The sequence below is a fragment of the Sinocyclocheilus grahami genome, unplaced genomic scaffold (genome assembly GCF_001515645.1).
Source record: "Sinocyclocheilus grahami isolate Dianchi unplaced genomic scaffold, SAMN03320097.WGS_v1.1 scaffold106.1, whole genome shotgun sequence".
Classification (NCBI taxonomy): domain Eukaryota; kingdom Metazoa; phylum Chordata; class Actinopteri; order Cypriniformes; family Cyprinidae; genus Sinocyclocheilus; species Sinocyclocheilus grahami.
In genome coordinates this window covers 2,144,778-2,163,977 of record NW_015505285.1, presented here as the reverse complement: position 1 = coordinate 2,163,977, position 19,200 = coordinate 2,144,778, and the positions used below count along the sequence as shown (strand labels likewise).

The window sequence follows — 19,200 nt, the reverse complement described above, 5'->3', positions numbered from 1 at the left end:
TCCATCCCCTGTTGTCCTCTCACATCAAAATCCACTGACAGACTTGTTTAGAACGGTTTTAGTTTGTAAACTGTGCCTTTTTCTCTCCTGATTCAGACTAGAAGACTTTTACACTGGAGAAAGCAATATTCAGGACAGAGGAAACATATTTTAGAAGCAACGGTTTGAAGTTAAAAATGTATTAATAATGACACGTTTATTACAAACACATAGCTTTTCACTTCACTAGAGTCGTGTTGATTACTTGTGAATTATTGTAATGTTTTTATCAGCTGTTTGGGCTATCATTCTGATGGTGCCCATTCACTGCAGAGGATCCACTGGTGAGTAAGCGATGTAATGCTAAATTTCTCCAAATGTGTTCTGATAAAGAAACAAAATCATCTACATCTTGAAAGGCCTGAGGGTGGGTATTCCTTTTTTGGGTAGACTATTCCTTTAATGAAAAACTGACGTTTCTAAAATAAAAAAATTAAAAATTAGTTTGAATTCTATAAATCAGACAACATTTGCACCTGCCTCTGCAGGTCAAATAGCAAGGTCCCTCTGGATTAAAAACTTTCTGTACAAATCAACAGGGGAAAAACAAAAGGCCATTAGCCTCAATGGAGACCGCCCCTATCAATGACCGAATCTTTCACTCTTCCTCTCTCCCCTTGACTTTTGCTCTCTCTCTTTAGGCCCACGTTAATGTACCTGTTTACCTGATGGGTGGTCTTGAGCCTGGCTCAAATAAAGCCCCTTTCCCTGCAGATCTAAGTGTAGAGTAGCTGCTAATCCGATTTCAGGAAACAACCAAGCCGCCCTCTAGCTTCCCAGCTTATTTCTACACCGCCAGGGGGAGGAGGTGAGGCGGGGGTGTGAGGGGGGTGCATCATTCAGCAAATATTCAGAGCCAGACTTCAGGACCACCTAACCTGTGGCTTTTATTGCCGACCCCGTAATGAGGAGGGGAATATTACCTTTTCACTGCCTGTGCTTTCTTAACTACGCTCTGCCCTCATGGGGACATTACAGTGGCCAAATATAAAGCCGGGTTTCATGAAGCCCGGGCTTATCTGGCCTCAGAAAGTATGTGAGACATGCCAGTGAACAAAGGCCCGTCTCTCTGCCAGCAAGCAGGGTGAGGGGATCTCTTTCAGTGGCCACAGATTGCCCTGTGTTCCCTTAATTGACAGACCCTGGCTGGCTGGGACAAAAATGACATGCAGCTGCCCCTGGCCCGGCCTGCACAGGTAGACCACCTTTCAACAGGGAAATTGTCTCCAATCCTCTATTCTGCATGGGGGTCCTATACCTAAGCCTGAAAACCATGGCAGAAAATTTATGACAGACCAAAAAGCAATTAAACAGTTTTTTTCTAATCATCAACATTAAAAAAAAAAAATTAAATGAGTAAAAATTAAAAATAGATAAATAAAAAAATAAAAAATAAAAATAATTAAATTGATGCATGACTGACCAAAAATTTAAAAAAAGAAAACTAATATAATAATAATAATAATATAAAAATGTATAATCATCAACAATAAAAAATTTAAATAAAGTAAAATAAAATAAAAAATTTAATTAAATAATTTTTTTTTTTTACTAAATTGATTCATGACTGACCAAAAAGTAAAACACATTCATGAATAATCATTAACAAATCAAAAAATAAAATAAGCAGCTGCCCCTGGCCCGGCCTGCACAGGTAGACCACCTTTCAACAGGGAAATTGTCTCCAATCCTCTATTCTGCATGGGGGTCCTATACCTAAGCCTGAAAACCATGGCAGAAAATTTATGACAGACCAAAAAGCAATTAAACAGTTTTTTTCTAATCATCAACATTAAAAAAAAAAAATTAAATGAGTAAAAATTAAAAATAGATAAATAAAAAAATAAAAAATAAAAATAATTAAATTGATGCATGACTGACCAAAAATTAAAAAAAAGAAAACTAATATAATAATAATAATAATATAAAAATGTATAATCATCAACAATAAAAAATTTAAATAAAGTAAAATAAAATAAAAAATTTAATTAAATAATTTTTTTTTTTTACTAAATTGATTCATGACTGACCAAAAAGTAAAACACATTCATGAATAATCATTAACAAATCAAAAAATAAAATAACAAAAATAATAAAAATGTATGTATGACTGATCAAAAAGCAAAACACTTTCATTTATAATAATCAATAAATAAAAAATGTTATTAAATAAAAAATGACAAAATAAGATGAAATAATTTCTTTTAAATAAATAATGTGATTGTCTATATCTGACTGCATACAGGAACACAGTGGGCTCTATATGAAAATGAGGAGGAGGGCTGAAAGGGGTTGTTTCTGTTTGAGAAGAACAGATGCAGACTATCCGTACTCCGGTCTCACACTGTCTGCCCAGTTTGGGGAAAGCATGGCCTCAACTGGTCAAACACTGGCAATGCAGTTCCTTAAACACTCCCCTCTATAATATTTCCGTTTATATCAAGCCATTACATTCATGCCTAAACATTATTTAAATGACACTGAAAAATTTTACACCTTGCTTTGTTTGAAAATTCGATGAAAAAGTATTTTCACACTTGAAATGATAGTTATTTCTACACTGCTATAAATTTAATAAATCATACATGTCTTCATGCCTTAACCAGCATTAAAATACTGTACTGTTGTGTTTCCATTCTGGCAGGAATCAAGCCCATCGCTGCTACTGACACATTACAGGTTTCAGTCCACACCTCACAGATCCAGAATAACACATTTTCAATGTGCACTAAACAGTGAAGAGCTGAACACATCCACAGACAGATGACACCACCTTGCGTGTGTTTCAGCATGGGCCGGTACATGTGATCACTGACATACTGTATACGATGGCATCAGAACATGAGTGTGGCACTGCTGATCCCTGATGTACTGTCAGATGTCAACAGACCCCAGGGGCGTCTCTTTCTGCTGGGAATACCACCGACCATACGGCATCTGTCGCTGCCGCTCAAATCGCAGAGTCTCACCCACACCACGCCAGACCTGAGCTACAACACACACCAATGATGGCCAGATTTAACAAGCTATTCAGGCTCTTCCAAACCCTTACCCATTTTGGTTGGGCTTTTAAGATGACATTTTTTATTATAATCATTATAATTTTCTTATCTGTTTAATAAGCGAAACATGGATGTCACATGGGAAAGATCACAAGGGCTGTACTTCAGTTAGGTTCAGTTAAGGTTGAGTCAAAACTCTGTTTTCATCAGCAGTGATTTTGTATGTTGACGTTAAATTTTTTAAAATTACATCTTACTAACAGATCACATTTTTGCTTTAGCTCTTTGGTAAACAAGTGAACACAATACCACTGACATTTCGTTCAAAAGTTTGCTGTTATTGAGTTTTTTGTTTTTTATTTTTAGCAAAATATGTTACTTATATATTAAATATATTTATACATGATATAAATTATATGAATATAAATATATACATGTAAATATTTTTAAAATATATGCTGTACGTGTGTGTATTTATATATACATAATAAATATACACAATACACACACATATATTACGTAAACAAACACTTATTTTGTATGCGATTATTCATTTGACAGCATTAATTTTAATACTCAAATTTCAACTCTATTGCAATCTTCTAAAGGGCATAAAACATTGAGCATCGACAGTGAACAAAAAGCTCAATATAGCACGCATTAAAAACAAAATATAGATTCAGTGTGATTGGCTGGCATGACAATTTTCACACAAGAGCTTAAAACACAGCGTTTCACACTTCTCATTTACACTCTAAAATCACTCCAGGTTTTGTGTTATAAGCAATCTACTGATTACAATGCATATAGGCTACACTGAGCTATGTCCAAACTCATAGATGCAAACGTCCAAAAATTATCATTTAAAATTGATTCCTCAAAGAATAAAGCATTAATACACAAAATGTATGAGCAGAGAGTGAAATACAGTTCTATCATCACCTTTACATAAAAACCATGAAGTGCAACAACTCATCCACAGCATATTTAAGTATAGGTGCACAACGATACAACAAGCCTCCACACACTCAAGCGTTACAGAGCGTTATTGCTATGCTCATCGCTGTAATTTCCCAACTGCTGGCCACTGATTGCCTTTCAGCCTAGAGGTGAATATTACATGCTCACTTAGCACCTGAGATCAGACAGGCCGCCGTGTGTCTTCCCCTCCACTGAGTACTTGGCAAAGCAAAACTCTGTGAACATAGTACAAACTACACCTCATCCACCTCAGACAACCACATCTGTGATCAGAACAGATAAACATGTACATTCGTGCAGTATGTCTGGGTGCAAATGTGTGCTTTACGTCCACACTCACAATTTAACAATGTAAAATTTGATTATGTAACTGTCATTTCTGAGATATTATAGAATTTTATTTTAAATAAAATAATTTACACTATCGTTCAAAATTTTGGGATAAGATTTATTACATTTTTTGAAAAAGACAATATTTTTTTTCACCACGGATGCATTAAATTGATCAATAAAAATGTATTTTGGGGGGGGGGGGGTATCATAGTTCTCGCAAAAATATTAAGCAGCACAGTCTTTTACAACATTGATAATAATACGAAATGTTTATTAAGCACCAAATCATCATATTAAAATGATTTCTGAAGGATCATGTGACACTGAAGACTGGAAAAATGACTGCTGATAATTCTGTTTTGCCAACCCAGTAATTACATCTAAAATATATTACAATAGAAAATCATTATTTTAAAATGTAGGCTTAATATTTCAGAATTACTGTATTTTTGATTAAATAAATGCAGCCTTGGTGAGCATAAGAGACTTATTTTAAAAACATAAAACAAATGTACTGACCGCAAGCTAATCAAATTAATCACATATTAGTATTTACTGAGAAAAGACCCAAAGTCCCAAAACATTTGATTATTGTAACAGAATAAATTATTGAAGATATAAGTTTATATGTTGTAGTTTTATTTCTATATAATTAACTTCTGGTTGAAAGAAATATCTTGTTTGGTTTAAGAAGTTGTTGGTTTATGTACACATACAAATTGATTTTGCGTCTCATTTGCTCCATGGGCGCCTTATTTTTAGGACGCCATGTCAAATTAAAAGTAGTTACTTTGAAAAACACTTCTCAAGATCCCTGCATTCTGTTGTTTATTACAGCATCAGGCTGTGCTGACTTGCAAAGTACTTCACAATTGAATAACACAAATATTGTAGTCAATTAACAAATAATTGTGTACATTTCTTGATCACGTTATTTCCAAATTAAATCACGCTAAATTGACATCCCAATATGTAACTGACCCCTTTAACCGTCAACAGTTGTAAAATATTTTGAAACGGACACAAAAGACGACCAATATTAAGATTTCCATTTATGTCATTTAACTCCAGGACAAATAAGAGCAACAATCACTTCTCGTTCAGTGCGAGTTGAATGCATTAGAACGCAGTCAATGTGGCTGAGAGGTGTTTTGTGTATTCACAAGCAGCGGAGGACTTAACCCTGCTATAGAGGGGTGACAATACAATAGCTAAGGCACCAGGGGTCTGAAACCATACACTTTAATAAAGTCACCAACGGCTAAATGAGGAGCTGCTATCGCACTCACGTTACCAACAACAAGGGCCACACTATGCCTCAAGGGGTAATGATTTTTGGCATAAAAGAAAAATCGATCATTTTGACCCATACAATGTTTTTTGGCTATTGCTAAAAATATACCCAAGCGACTTAAGACTGGTTTTGTGGTCCAGGGTCACATATAAACTTCAGAACACCCCAAAGACAGAGTATCATCTTCATGGAACTAAAATAATGAATACATTCTATATTTATTTATCAGATTTATGTTTATTATTATTATTATTATTTATTACATTCTATATTTGGATGAGAAAATCCAGTACATCTTTAATTATGGGAGTTAGGATGAAATTATTAAGGAATATGCTCTTTAGCATTTTCTGATTCTTTCATAGTAAATAAAAAAAAATTTAATAAAATTATCTGCACCTCTGAGAAAATATACAGAGCTTCACAATGAGTGAAAGACAAATACAAAAAAGACAAATGACTACAGTTGTATCATTTGAAAATGAAAATGGTGGGTTTAGGAAAATTAAAATTTTTTTGCACAAAGCGCAGAGCCCAGAGACTACCGCCCGTATTTCATGCTGCGAATTGCATCTGGTGGCAGCAAAGCGAAACAGCAAGCTTTATTTTCTTCAGACAGTAATGCTAGCGTACCTTTGGCACAGAAAGCCAGCGTCTCTCATAGCTCACTCGGGGCAACTCAGTCAATGGAACAAAGTTAGAAGAATGGAATACAGTCTCTGAACAAAACGCACACATTGGCGAGAGAGCGGGCAGACCGGGGCTGGAATTCCACTCGCTGCGCAAGAGGAGCAATATGGTGACAGGCAAGAGTGCAGGCACAGGGCCCTTATGCTGAAGCCAAGCATGTTTTCGTCCTGAAATAACCTGTATTTTCATAAGCAAGTCAATCTTTACAGAGGGCAGGTGAACCCTGTAACCACCTGTGCATCCAACTGCAAAAGTCTGGCTGAGCTTAATCTAATTGTGAATGGTGTATTTTGCTGTGCACTTCTTGTGCTGAAAAAAATATGTGCCGCATTTACAATGACAATAAACAAAGGAGCAAAAAATCAAATCCAATTACGGCAACTCAAACTGTGCAGAGATAGCCATGAGCTATTAATAAAGTAACTGTTAAAGTGTCAATAATAGTTGTAACAATGAAATCCTTGTCAATATCTTATTGAAGTGAAAAAATTCCCAACAGAAATCAAATGCCTGTTTGAGGGCTCATTAGAGAGATCACACAACTTGACAAAGTGTGGAAGCCCAATTTTGTATTTAAAGAGTAAAATGGGTAATAATAAAATAAAGTTAAAAGTAAAAAAAATTGTCACTTTGTGAGAAATAAGGCCACAATTACCATAAACAGTTGCAATGAGTTTCAAAAAGTTGACATATAAACTTACATTTAGAAGAAATAACCTTGAAATTGTGAGATATATATATATATATATAAATACAATTGTGATATAAACTCACACTTACACAAAATAAACTCACAATTTCAAGCTATAAAGTTGCAATTATGATAGTCACAAATGTGATATAAAGTAAAATTAACAAAAAAAGCCATACTTCAGAGCCATAAAGTTGCAATTATGATGAAATCACAATTTTGATATAAAGTCGCATTTACAAAAATTAAAGTTACAATTATGAGACAAAAAGTTGCAATTACTAAAAATAAAATAAGAAAAATAAAATAAGAAATTATTTTGTTTTTAAAAAATATTTTATTAAAAAAATAAATAAACTGAAGAAACAAAGTTGCAGTTACAAGAGTCACATTTACATTAAGTTTCCATAACAAACAGTGAGCTACCACATATAATAAAAAAAAAACTTTTCAGTACCCAGGTACTGAAAAGGGATGCAGAGGGATGATTTCAATTCCACAGCTAAATTTTCATGAATGAACTATCCCAAAATGTCACATAATTCTTATGTCCTTAGACTTGAACCACTTCAGCATACACAGCGATGTCAGCACCTTAGTGTATTAATAAATGCAGATTAAGCTTGAGTTGTTTGCTCAGATTGCATTTCCACCTTTATTTATGGATTCCCTCCAGCGGCACAGACATCATGTTTTGACACGGCTCTAATGTCAAGATAAGATGAAGAATCACTTCAAGGTGCTCTCTGACACAAGATAAATGGCAGTTGACCTGAAGACACCAGGAGGTGAGGAGCCTTGTGGCACTGTTGTGGTGCTGCTCTAAAAACATTTCCTGTCTGTCTTGAGAGACACCACACCTTTGGGCCATTTTAGACACAGGTATATCTCATCTATGAAAACTTTGAGATAAGGCAGCTGAATGAATGAGCCTGCCTGTCCATGCAAATAGCTTAAGCCTATCGCATCTGTTATTTTTGCAGTTAATGCCACAACATAAATATCACAACATAAAATGCAACAAAAGGAGGATTAAAGTCAAGTTTGTTGGCTTCTCCAAGTTGTTACATAAACATAAAGTATAATGTTAAAACTTGTCACAAATATCTCACAATTTAAAATTCTAAGAAAAAAAGATATCTTTCACTCTTCAAATTTTGGTGACAAAAACAACATCTCTTCTCGAAACCGAATCTGAGGGTGAAAAACCGTATACGCTCCGAGTTACTCAACTGCATGAACGCATGCCCAATTCTGCTACATTATTCTCTGAGCCGCGTAAATGATCAAACCTGATGACAGTCTCAGTCTGAGGAAGAGACAGAGCCTACAAAAGGGAAAGTGACAGGCCCTTCTACAACAGATGTTTCTACCGAGGGGAGTCTACTCTCCACTGAGCAGTCTCACACATGAGAGACACCCAAAAGCTCTGGAAACAGTCCTGAAAATGTATGTTCACTGGTAAAAATGCCCCCCCCCCCCAATACGGACTACCCACCACTGAATATTCCAGACTTGTTCAAAAACACAGAGGGGTATTAACACATAAAATGCAGAGTACCGTTGCCAAAGTTTGTACAAAAGGCAAGAAAGAAACCGCTGAAGAGCAATCTTAAAGGGATAGTTCACCCAAAAATGAAAATTATGTCATCATTTACACACCCTCATGTCATTCCAAACCTGATGTTTCTACCGAGGGGAGTCTACTCTCCACTGAGCAGTCTCACACATGAGAGACACCCAAAAGCTCTGGAAACAGTCCTGAAAATGTATGTTCACTGGTAAAAATGCTCCCCCCCCCCAATACGGACTACCCACCACTGAATATTCCAGACTTGTTCAAAAACACAGAGGGGTATTAACACATAAAGTGCAGAGTACCGTTGCCAAAGTTTGTACAAAAGGCAAGAAAGAAACCGCTGAAGAGCAATCTTAAAGGGATAGTTCACCCAAAAATGAAAATTATGTCATCATTTACACACCCTCATGTCATTCCAAACCTGCATGACTTTCTTTCTTACATGGAAAACAAAAGATGATACTTAGAAAGCATTTTTGTCCTCAGGAACAGACATGGTAACCACTCACTTTCATTCTATGGAAAAGAGAAGCTTGAACATTCTTCTAAGTCACTCTTTTTGTGTTTCACATACAAAAGAAAGACCAACAGGTTTGCAATGACATGAGGTGAGTAAATAATGACAGAATTTTCACTTTTGGCTGAACTATCCCTTTAAATCCTACCACACCGAGCGTTTGCTTCTATTGATCCACAATCCAGAGAAGAGCCACACTATTGACGGAAAACAAAACACATTAGAAAGGCCATTTGTCAGAAATGTTGCTCTCCAGATCTATCATGAAAAGAAAAATTTTCCCACTGTAAACGATAACACACGTCTGTTCTTCATTTCCAACAGATCAATGTTAATATGCAGGGGGTCCTGAAGATGGATTGCGGACACACTTTAACCAGTTAAGTGCCGGGGTCACATCACAGACGGGCTTGATAAAAAGTATGAGCCAGAAACACGGTCTTCATTTGATATGAAGCACTTCATACATCATAATATAGATGCTGTAGCATGCATATACACGGTGTGCTCGATTCCAGAGGAGATTTTCAAAAGAGGAGAGACGAGTTCATTGTAGGACAAGCTGACCTTTTTAATGATTTATATCCGATAACTACTGGTGGTTTAAGCTTGTTCACCGCAAAACTGCCATTAATAGGATAATTTCATATGAAACCAAACATGGTGATGAAAGGAAAGCTACTTAATAAAACTGAAAATATGCTGCTTTGCACATGCTACATGGTAGTGACTTAAATAAAAATTATTTCAGAATCAACAAATTCAGACATGCTCATTTACCAAGTTCAGTGGTTTATTCAAGCATTTAAACTCATCTACAAAGGACAATGTCCACTGCACAAAACCGCATTATGCCTCTTGTTCGCAGTGGGTCTTAGGGAGCAGTGGCCAGTCTGGTGCCTATTTCCTTGAGACAGGATCTAAGCAGGAGCCAGACGGGAAGGCAAGCATTGCCTTGCAGGAGTCCGGATAAGCCAGCTCTGATGGCTTGATACAGCTCCAGACCCCCAAGCCTGATACCCTGGCCACAGAAGCGGGTCTAAATAATGTTTGCCATGCTTGCAGAATACATGTTACTGTTTGACATTGAGCTTCCTGCTAGTAGTCTTTAGTATAAGACTAAGAGTCAGAGATCAGTACCTGGCAACAAACAACTGAAAATACACAAAAATAATAATTAAAAAAAAATAATAATGCATTTTATTATTATTATTATTAAATAAATACATCAAATTGTAGTGTAGTTTAAATGGTATATATGGTCTCAGAATACAGCAAAGTTAAGTAAAAAAAAATTGTTTGCTTTTGAACTTTAAATTAATTATAAACTGCATGCGTTTCTAAAACACATTGGAAAAAAAAAATAGAAATTATTTTCCTCTCACAAGTGATGATGGAAAGCACAGCTTCATGCAGTATGACTGTGTGATTAAATTCTATTCATTTATTTCACCATTTGAGGTTTAGGAGGCAAATTGTGAAAGCTTGAAAAAGGCTCATTGATAAAACTCGGTGGCTTCAATTACACAATAGATTTGTTCAATTTTTAACGATATCTGTGAGACGAAAACAAAAATCTGTTGATTTGATTTTAGCACTTGGGTAATTCAATTCAGATCATCTAATATATAATAATACACATTCACTTCAAAGTATAATAAAGTTAATAAAAAATTTGAAATCACTGTACCTGAACTGTGAATCAAACATTAATAAAATAATTAGAGATGTGTTCCGACAGACAGCTTCTGGTATTATTGTCTAAAGTTGGGGAAAAGGTAATTAATTTGGCAGTAAATTTATTCGCACCGTGTTTGGCTCCTCTAACGAAGGAGAGGAAATTGCAAAGCGGAGATCAAGTCTTCCTCCATTGTGTCTGATCAAATGGAAATCTTTCTCTTTTAACACAATATGCACATTGTGTATCCTGGCCTTCCATTGCTGAATGACATGCTTGAGCATACCAGTAACTATGAGGGAAAAGCTTTTAATTACTTTTTAATGTTTTAAATGCTAAATGTTTTAGATGTAGTTATTCATTTATAACAGGCAAATGAAATAATACAATTATAATATATATATATACAACAAAAATAGAAGTGATATGTGTATTTTTAGGAAGACAAGCTAAAATAGATGTATACTGATATACCATAAAATACACAATAATATAGGTGTTATCAGACACTACCATCAAAGAAAACTTCTCTACACAAACTACCGAATTAATCTTTTTAAAACCGAGTGAGCTATTTTTAGAGAGAACCCTAAATTAAACTTCTGTATAACAGATTTTCACAATACAGCTGTAGGTTCTTGATTTCTCATCTGGTTTCTGAACACACAGAGCAACAACCAGGTGTGTTTAACAAACATCAGAGCTGTTCAGAACATTTTAACATATGTAAGTGCATTGTGTTTCATACAGTATGTTAAAGCTCTGTTACGGGATGTGCTTCATGACACAGTGGTCCCTGCAGGTTCAGTACAGGGTCTCTGTGGCCCACCTTGAGCTCAAGGGTTCTGGCACGCTGGCAGACGGGACACATCGTGCCTTCAACTGGAAAATAGTTATCCTGTGTCAGTAACGGCAAATAAGAGAATGCAAGGCAAGACAAGGCCAACTATAACAGTGCCTCTGGTAAAAGTATGAAAGTTTTTTTTTTAAATCAACATACTGTTTTGTCTTTTGCCAAATTAAATAGTTTTATATATCCATAACAGCATTTTCATATTAAAAGAAAAATAAATGATATAATTCAAAATAAATTACATCCATTCATTTTAGTATTTACGAAAATAATTAAGCTATATTGTATTAAATAAATTATTAAATTATTTTTCCATAGGAAAATATTTGCTGAAACCCAAACAGCAAAACTCTACTTCTAGAAGCAATACAAAACGAACATGCAGAAACTAGAAATTAACAATTTTCTGTAAAAGCTATAAATACTAAATGTAAAATGAGTTTCTCAACAATATCACATTTCCCGATTTATAAACAGCTTCTATGTTTCTGTCAAAGTCAACAGTAACGATGCAGAAGTGTATCATGACTCAATGCAGCCACCTAGTGTTCATACCGTGAATCTCACCAAACATTTTCAATATATCTCCAAATCTATATCACAATTTAGCCCACTATTTAAAATAAAAACACCGTGATATTTTTTCTATAGTTGCTGGATAACAGTAGACCACAATAAAACTAAGTAGATTTCAAATGAAACATTAACCATTAACAAATTTTCATTACAGGTCAGAAAATATTTCTTATATATTTTTTATATTTCAACCATTAATTCATTACAATTTCATTGTATGTTACCATTTACATTTTTACTGTTTTATGAAACGCCATTGTGACAACTTACCCCATTTATAGTGACAATTAGCCTCTCTAAACTTACAATAAATAAGAGCCACGAATTACTTCGCTTGACTTCCCTTAAAACCAGTAAAAAACACAAAGGTACTGCTTTAATTCACCTCTAAAATATGTAACCAACATTATGATCTTACACGATAGCCTTTTTTCCTATGAATAAGTCATATGCATTTATAATTAAGAATGCATATTAGCTGATACACATTAAAAGCTAGCTATCTTCCATCCAATTAGGCGGTGTTGTTAGTCAACTTCATTAACAAGTCTAGTATCAAGTCTAAATGAACACACTGCTATATTCTTAATATATATATCAGCTGTGTATATAAAGAATAGGGAAGTTTTTTTTTCATGCATTCAATTTGTAAGACCATTCTACATGCCACTGACCCAAGAGGGTTAAATAGAGTCCAGCCAACATGAGATGTCTTCTCCTAGACTCATTATCAGCCTCATGTACTGTATTTCCCATACTAATAATGAAACAGTGCAGCTGGATAAAACACACACACGCGTGATGAAGCATTAATTATGCAGCGCTAAACATCTATGAAACCAATTTGTAATCAGGAGGCGTGACAGCATACACTAGAGTAATAACACTGGAGCTCTCTTTACCCCTTATATGTGCACTAACAGATGCTGACGTATGTGAGGAAAGGCCTTATAAAAGATCAGTAAAACACCACAGACAGCACTAGCTATTAGAGACAGATCAATAACGGACATTTAGAATTTTTTCTGATATTCTTATCGGGTCTAACGATACGTGGCATCCTTTGCTATATCAAATTCAACAGAAAACAACTGTTTTACAGGTAGTTTTTTTTTTAATAAACAAAACAACAAACAAACACTAGCTTTCTATTTTATCTACTTGTTTTTCTTTGTGTGTATGTATATATATATACACACACACACACACAGGTGCATCTCAATAAATTAGAATGTCGTGGAAAAGTTCATTTATTTCAGTAATTCAACTCAAATTGTGAAACTTGTGTATTAAATAAATTCAATGCACACAGACTGAAGTAATTGTTTAATTGTGATGATTTTGGCTCACATTTCACAAAAACCCACCAATTCACTATCTCAACAAATTAGAATATGGTGACATGCTAATCAGCTAATCGACACAAAACACCTGCAAAGGTTTCCTGAGCCTTCAAGATGGTCTCTTAGTTTGGTTCACTAGGCTACACAATCACGGGGAAGACTGTTGATCTGACAGTTGTCCAGAAGACAATCATTGACACACTTCACAAGGAGGGTAAGCCACAAACATTCATTGCCAAAGAAGCTGGCTCTTCACAGAGTGCTGTATCCAAGCATGTTAACAGAAAGTTGAGTGGAAGGAAAAAGTGTGGAAGAAAAAGATGCACAACCAACCGAGAGAACCGCAGCCTTATGAGGATTGTCAAGCAAAATCGATTCAAGAATTTTAGTGAAATTCACAAGGAATAGACTGAGGCTGGGGTCGAGTCTCTCACAGTTGAGGTGTACCTACGATGAAAATTACAGATCTCTCCATTCTTTGTAAGTGGGAAAACTTGAAAAATCGGCAGTGTATCAAATACTTATTTGCCCCACTGTGTGTATATATATATATATATATATATATATACACACATACACCTTGCTATGTGTACTGCGTTAGGCTAACTGAGACTTGTCATTTGCACTTATATATGGTTGCTCTTTTGTTAGTTTTGACTGCTTTTATTGTCCTCATTTGTAAGTCGCTTTGGATAAAAGCATCTGCTAAATGACTAAATGTAAAGTAACTAGTTCAGTCTATAATTTGCATAAATTTCTCATTTCTTTCACATATAATTATTAAATCACATAATAATTTCTCATTTTCTTTCACATAACAGCCACTCATTCTCAAGTGAGAAACCCATAGGATTTTGGCCTAAAGTAAAAAAAAAAAAAAAACAGAAATAAAAATAATTTGCAACCATAAGAAAATCTAATGACATATATAAAATGATTATTAAAGTAGCAGTTATTTATGCCAGCAATAAAAACAAAAGTAAATAAAAATAAACTATTTATAATACACAATAATGATCATGCCAATAATTCTCATTTTGTCTCTCATAGTTGAGGTATACCTATGATGAAAATTACAGGCCTCTCTCATCTTTTTAAGTGGGAGAACTTGCACAATTGGTGGCTGACTAAATACTTTTTTCCCCACTGTATAATTATTACTATTGTTTTAGTAGTAGTTATGGTAGCAAAAAAAATGGATGCATCTGTAAATAAAATATATATAATGTATAGTTTTATTATTATTATTATTATCATTATTATATGTATTTGTTTATATAAAATATTTTTTTATATTAGTTATATAAAATATTTAGTATGTTTTATAATTATAATTATTAGGCCTATTATTACATAAAATATGCATCAAATATATTTTATTTACATTTGCTTTTATTGCTATAGTCATTTTTTAAGGGACAAATGTAGAAATAAAACAATGAACATTTTCATTGTTCTCTGACACTTAAACCTCAAATTACTCCGTATCGTTATACAAAATATTGTTCAATCTCTATTTGCAATTAGTTGACATAAAAAATTGTTTGCTATGGGTGATTTACTTTGGTCTTTGTTTGTGAATGAGAAGATGACATAAAACAAATGTTCTATTAAAATATATCACAACTACAACTCAGTAATCATAGCAATCATAATCAAGTACAACCAACTATAAAAGCTCAAACCAAGACATGTAATGCATCATCAGATAGAGTCACATTAAACATTTGAACTCCAAGTGTAAATCTGCACTATGTGGCACAGCTCTATACACTGAATGCTAAATAAACTGTATCATACAGCAGAATAGGGAATAAAGGGAGTATAATGCGTTTGCTCGGCTCTGTAAATGCAATCAAAACAGTGACACGAGGGTGTGTTTACATTAAAGCGGACGTGACGTCAAAGGTTTTGAACCTCAGCGACCGCGCACAGGGCTATTGAATTAGCTAAACGTTTTACGATTTATTGCCAGCTTGCCAACGTACTTTTTACGAGCTGATTTTTTTGTACTTTGTATTCTTTTAGCTGTGCGGTTTGATCCAAAGGTGAGACGAACGTCTAAAGGCCTTTGCGCATGTTATAGGACTATGCTAGTTAGCCATCGGCTACCCTACTGAGCACAGATAAACAAACCATGATATCTGTATCAAATGCTTCTATTTGACAGCGGATGAATGCATATCATTTGTCCACCGTGTTTCTAAAATGTTAACCATAAGATTGGTTGTGCAATTGTGTGCTTATACACCAAAACAATTAGTAGAGATCGCGTGCAAATGCTGCCGTTTTGTTGCAAACATGTTTTCCAACACATGAAATAAAATATTTTGGTAATTTAAAAAAATCTGTGCACTCAATATGTATCCACGTCGAAGCCCGCAAAACTATATTTTTTTGGACTATTATGCCTTGCATAAGAAAGTAGTTTGTTTGCAACTTTTTGCAAAAATTGTGCAGACTCTTGTTTGTTTAACCTTCAATTTGAGTTGTCTAAGTTACTCACACATTGAGCACAATCTCCAACACGCTGCCACAGTGATGTCGTTTTTGTTTTCCGCAACATACCTGCCTTAAAGCTTCTCGTATGGTTCTCTAACAAGTTGTCATTGCTTCTTTGTTCTCTCTTCTTTTCTATACGACTGCATGTAGGATGGATCTTCAAAAAAGAATCCACGACGCGCTGTACGACTTCATTTTGTCATATATTCCTCATGCGGATCTGAGGTGAGGGCGTGTCACTTCATACCTTTAATTAAAGTAATTTTTTCTCCTCAATCATTAAAATATACCAGTGATGTGTTTTTTGTTTTGATCAGTACTCTAGATGATGTGATTTTGTCCTACATCACTGGGGTGCTAGAGGATTTGGGATCTCAAGAAAGTGTGGAGGAAAACTTTGATGTAGAGGTGTTTGTTGAAATGTTGGAGGCATACATTCCTGGTTTTTCAGATATTGACAGGTAGCTGTGGGCAAGTTTAATCCTACTGAGATTTACAATTTTATATTAATACTGTGTAATATTTTCATTTTTTTGACTGCTGGTATTTATTTATTTTTTTCTTATAGTGTCAAAGTTTGTGAGATGATGTTTAATCTGGCATTAAAGTTGGCCTCAGCCCGAGACACAGGTAATTTTCCTTTCGTAGCAGATGTTGCATTTTTTATTATATTATATTAGATACATTCAGTTTTGTCATAAAAAGCAAATCAACCAAAAATTAAAAAAAAAAAAAAAAAAACTGGCCCCCTGCTATCCTGAATAACTATTAGCATGTGCACAGGACAAAGGCACTTATGTGAAGAAACAAGAAAATATCCTGCCCTCTGAAATGTGATTTGTGTCTGTGTTTAAGAATCTGGAGAGATGAAAATAGAAGACGGTAAATTTCCCCTCTCAGAAAGCCCTTCTTTAACCCACGGAGGTTCAAGAGAAATGACACACAACCTCACATTACAAGCAGAGGGAGCCACAGCTCAGGTAATGGGCCTTTCAAGCACATTCACATGTACCAGATGCTGGTTTGCAAATCAATGTGTTTGGGAATGTGTTTTCAGGTTAATGCATCATCGTGGAACACACAGGAGCAACATCTTCTTGAGATGTTTCCTAAATGCAGTGTGGCTGAGGCCAGAAGTGCGTTGTCTATTGCTAAAGGAGACATGGAGGAAGTTGTTCGTCTCATTATTGAGGGAGATATCCAGCTTAAGTGCCCAACGTCTCTCGACGTAAGTTCATTTGTAACTCCTTTCACTAAAGTTATTCAATTTCATAAAACTTAATTATAGATAAAATGATCTATAATTATGGTTTTTGCCTATTATCTCTTTAACTTTTATTCAAGATTAATGGTTTGTATATTTGAAAGATATTATAGTAATATGTTGTTGCAGATCAGTTCAGTGTTGATAAAACTATTAAAAACAACTTTTGTTAATTGATATGAAGCTAAAATAAAATATAAATATTAGATGGAAAAAAATTAAAAGAAAATGAAAAATGTTTCGTCATATATTTGTCAAAACAAAAAAAAGTTTAAGTAAAAAATTAATAAATTGAAGCTAAAAAGAAAAAATGACAACTAAAATTACAATAAAAACTGATCATATAAAATAAAAGGATACTTTTTTTACAAAGTTTAAGAAAACATTAAATAATAGTATAGTTAATACTAAAATAACACTGATGCCTTAAAATTTTTATATTTTCAGGCAAACCAAGGGAAGACTGTTTCTGCTGAAGTTGATCAGAAACTTAAAGCAAGTATTTTAGAAAAGTGAGTTGTTACCTTGATCTCAAATTCTTTTAAACTATTTCACAAACTTATGTTGGATGTCACTGCAAGTTGCAAAAAATCAAATGTTTGGACCCTGCAGGTACATGCTGGTTGATAGTGAAGAAGACAAGAAAGTGCACAGACCAGTCACTCCAAAAGATGTACGTTTGCAGTGATTGCATTGTATAACATCAAGGAATTATGTGGATATTAATTCTTTCCACTTCCTGTATGGTCATCTGCAGGCTCCTAAGAAACTGGTGCGCTATCACGGCAGTCAGGTGGTCACCACAAAGGGAGAACGCTACCATCTAGTCAAGAAAGAAGAACCGGATGACATGAAGAAGACTTACGTTAGTCTCAAACCAGCACGTAAATATCGCTTTCATTGATGAAAGGCATCTTGATGATGGACCATTCAAAGTCAACCCTCTTTTTTTTATATTTGTGTCTGGTTATCTGACTGGAAACAAATGATTTAGTTTTTATTTAAATGTATCTCGGTCCAAATGTGTGTCCATTTGCATACATGGTGCTGAAAATTTTGTTTCTTGGGAGTTTTGATGTTTGAATTCGTATGCTGTTCTGTGTAATCTCCCAGCAGGTCTCTTTTTTCGAGCCCTTATGTGTTACTGTATTTATTTTTTAACTACTTTTTTTACTAAAACCTTAAGCTATACCTAAAAACATGAAGGTGTGTACATTTGACTGTTTTCTTTTAGCCAAACCCTGTTTTACAGATCATTTTAAGTCATTGAAATGTACCGCTAAGTGGTTGTTTTGTTATAAAATCAACCAATTTAGCTCGTTTTCGGTGGCAGGAAACAGTTGAACATCAGTGTTTGTATTTTGCATCAGTGTTTATTTTCATATACAGAAATAAAAATACTCCATATATGTTCCTACAGGGACGAAAGAATAGCAGGGTCTGTGTGACAGTTGATTTTAGTTGCGGTTCACAAACAAGGTCTGCCTGTTAATTTGGGATTCAGCACCTCATATACACTGGACAAGCTTTGGATAGACCAAACCTTCATCTGCATATTAGCTAGAGTTTGTTTGGCTATATTGTATAGTTGCTTTGCATAGTTTTAGTAATGGATGTGCTTTGTGTTCACTATTAACAATTGTATTGCCATATCCATATTACACCAGTATTTGAGATTTGTTTGTGCTTGATGTACTCAGTTTACATGTAGGCCTAAACCATGTTGTCTGTGGCATAGAATCACAGTATCAGCTGTCAATTACCAGTCACCTCCACCGTGGCCCTGAAACTGAAGTACAGTGATAAGATTCATATATATTAACATTATTTTTCAAGAACTGATGATGTTTTTGAGAGT

The 19,200-nt window shown here is 34.6% G+C and overlaps 1 protein-coding gene and 1 long non-coding RNA gene across 2 annotated transcripts in view; one reads left to right on the top strand and one right to left on the bottom strand.

The window, feature by feature from the left end:
* The window catches only part of LOC107588641 (uncharacterized), a 25,315-nt gene extending 9,093 nt beyond the window's left edge, over positions 1-16,222 (bottom strand). Inside the window, exons 1-2 of the long non-coding RNA XR_001609611.1 lie at positions 16,141-16,222; positions 5,611-5,616 (exon numbers count right to left, since the gene is read on the bottom strand). This is a non-coding gene — a long non-coding RNA (uncharacterized lncRNA). The remainder of the gene's footprint in view (positions 1-5,610; positions 5,617-16,140) is intronic.
* Positions 15,470-19,200, top strand: LOC107588639 (CUE domain-containing protein 2-like). The gene is made up of 9 exons (XM_016276820.1): positions 15,470-15,624; positions 16,229-16,303; positions 16,396-16,539; positions 16,647-16,708; positions 16,934-17,058; positions 17,136-17,306; positions 17,790-17,854; positions 17,955-18,015; positions 18,100-19,200. The coding sequence occupies exons 2-9, from the start codon at positions 16,230-16,232 to the stop codon at positions 18,244-18,246; spliced, it is 849 nt and encodes a 282-aa protein (XP_016132306.1). The 5' UTR covers positions 15,470-15,624; position 16,229; the 3' UTR covers positions 18,247-19,200.

Bases quoted from the DNA above. Each gene is read 5' to 3' on its own strand.
- LOC107588639 (XM_016276820.1), top strand. From the start codon at position 16,230: ATGGATCTTCAAAAAAGAATCCACGACGCGCTGTACGACTTCATTTTG. The intron at 17,059-17,135 runs GTAATGGGCCTT...ATGTGTTTTCAG, and splicing joins CAGAGGGAGCCACAGCTCAG to GTTAATGCATCATCGTGGAA. The intron at 17,307-17,789 runs GTAAGTTCATTT...TTATATTTTCAG, and splicing joins AGTGCCCAACGTCTCTCGAC to GCAAACCAAGGGAAGACTGT.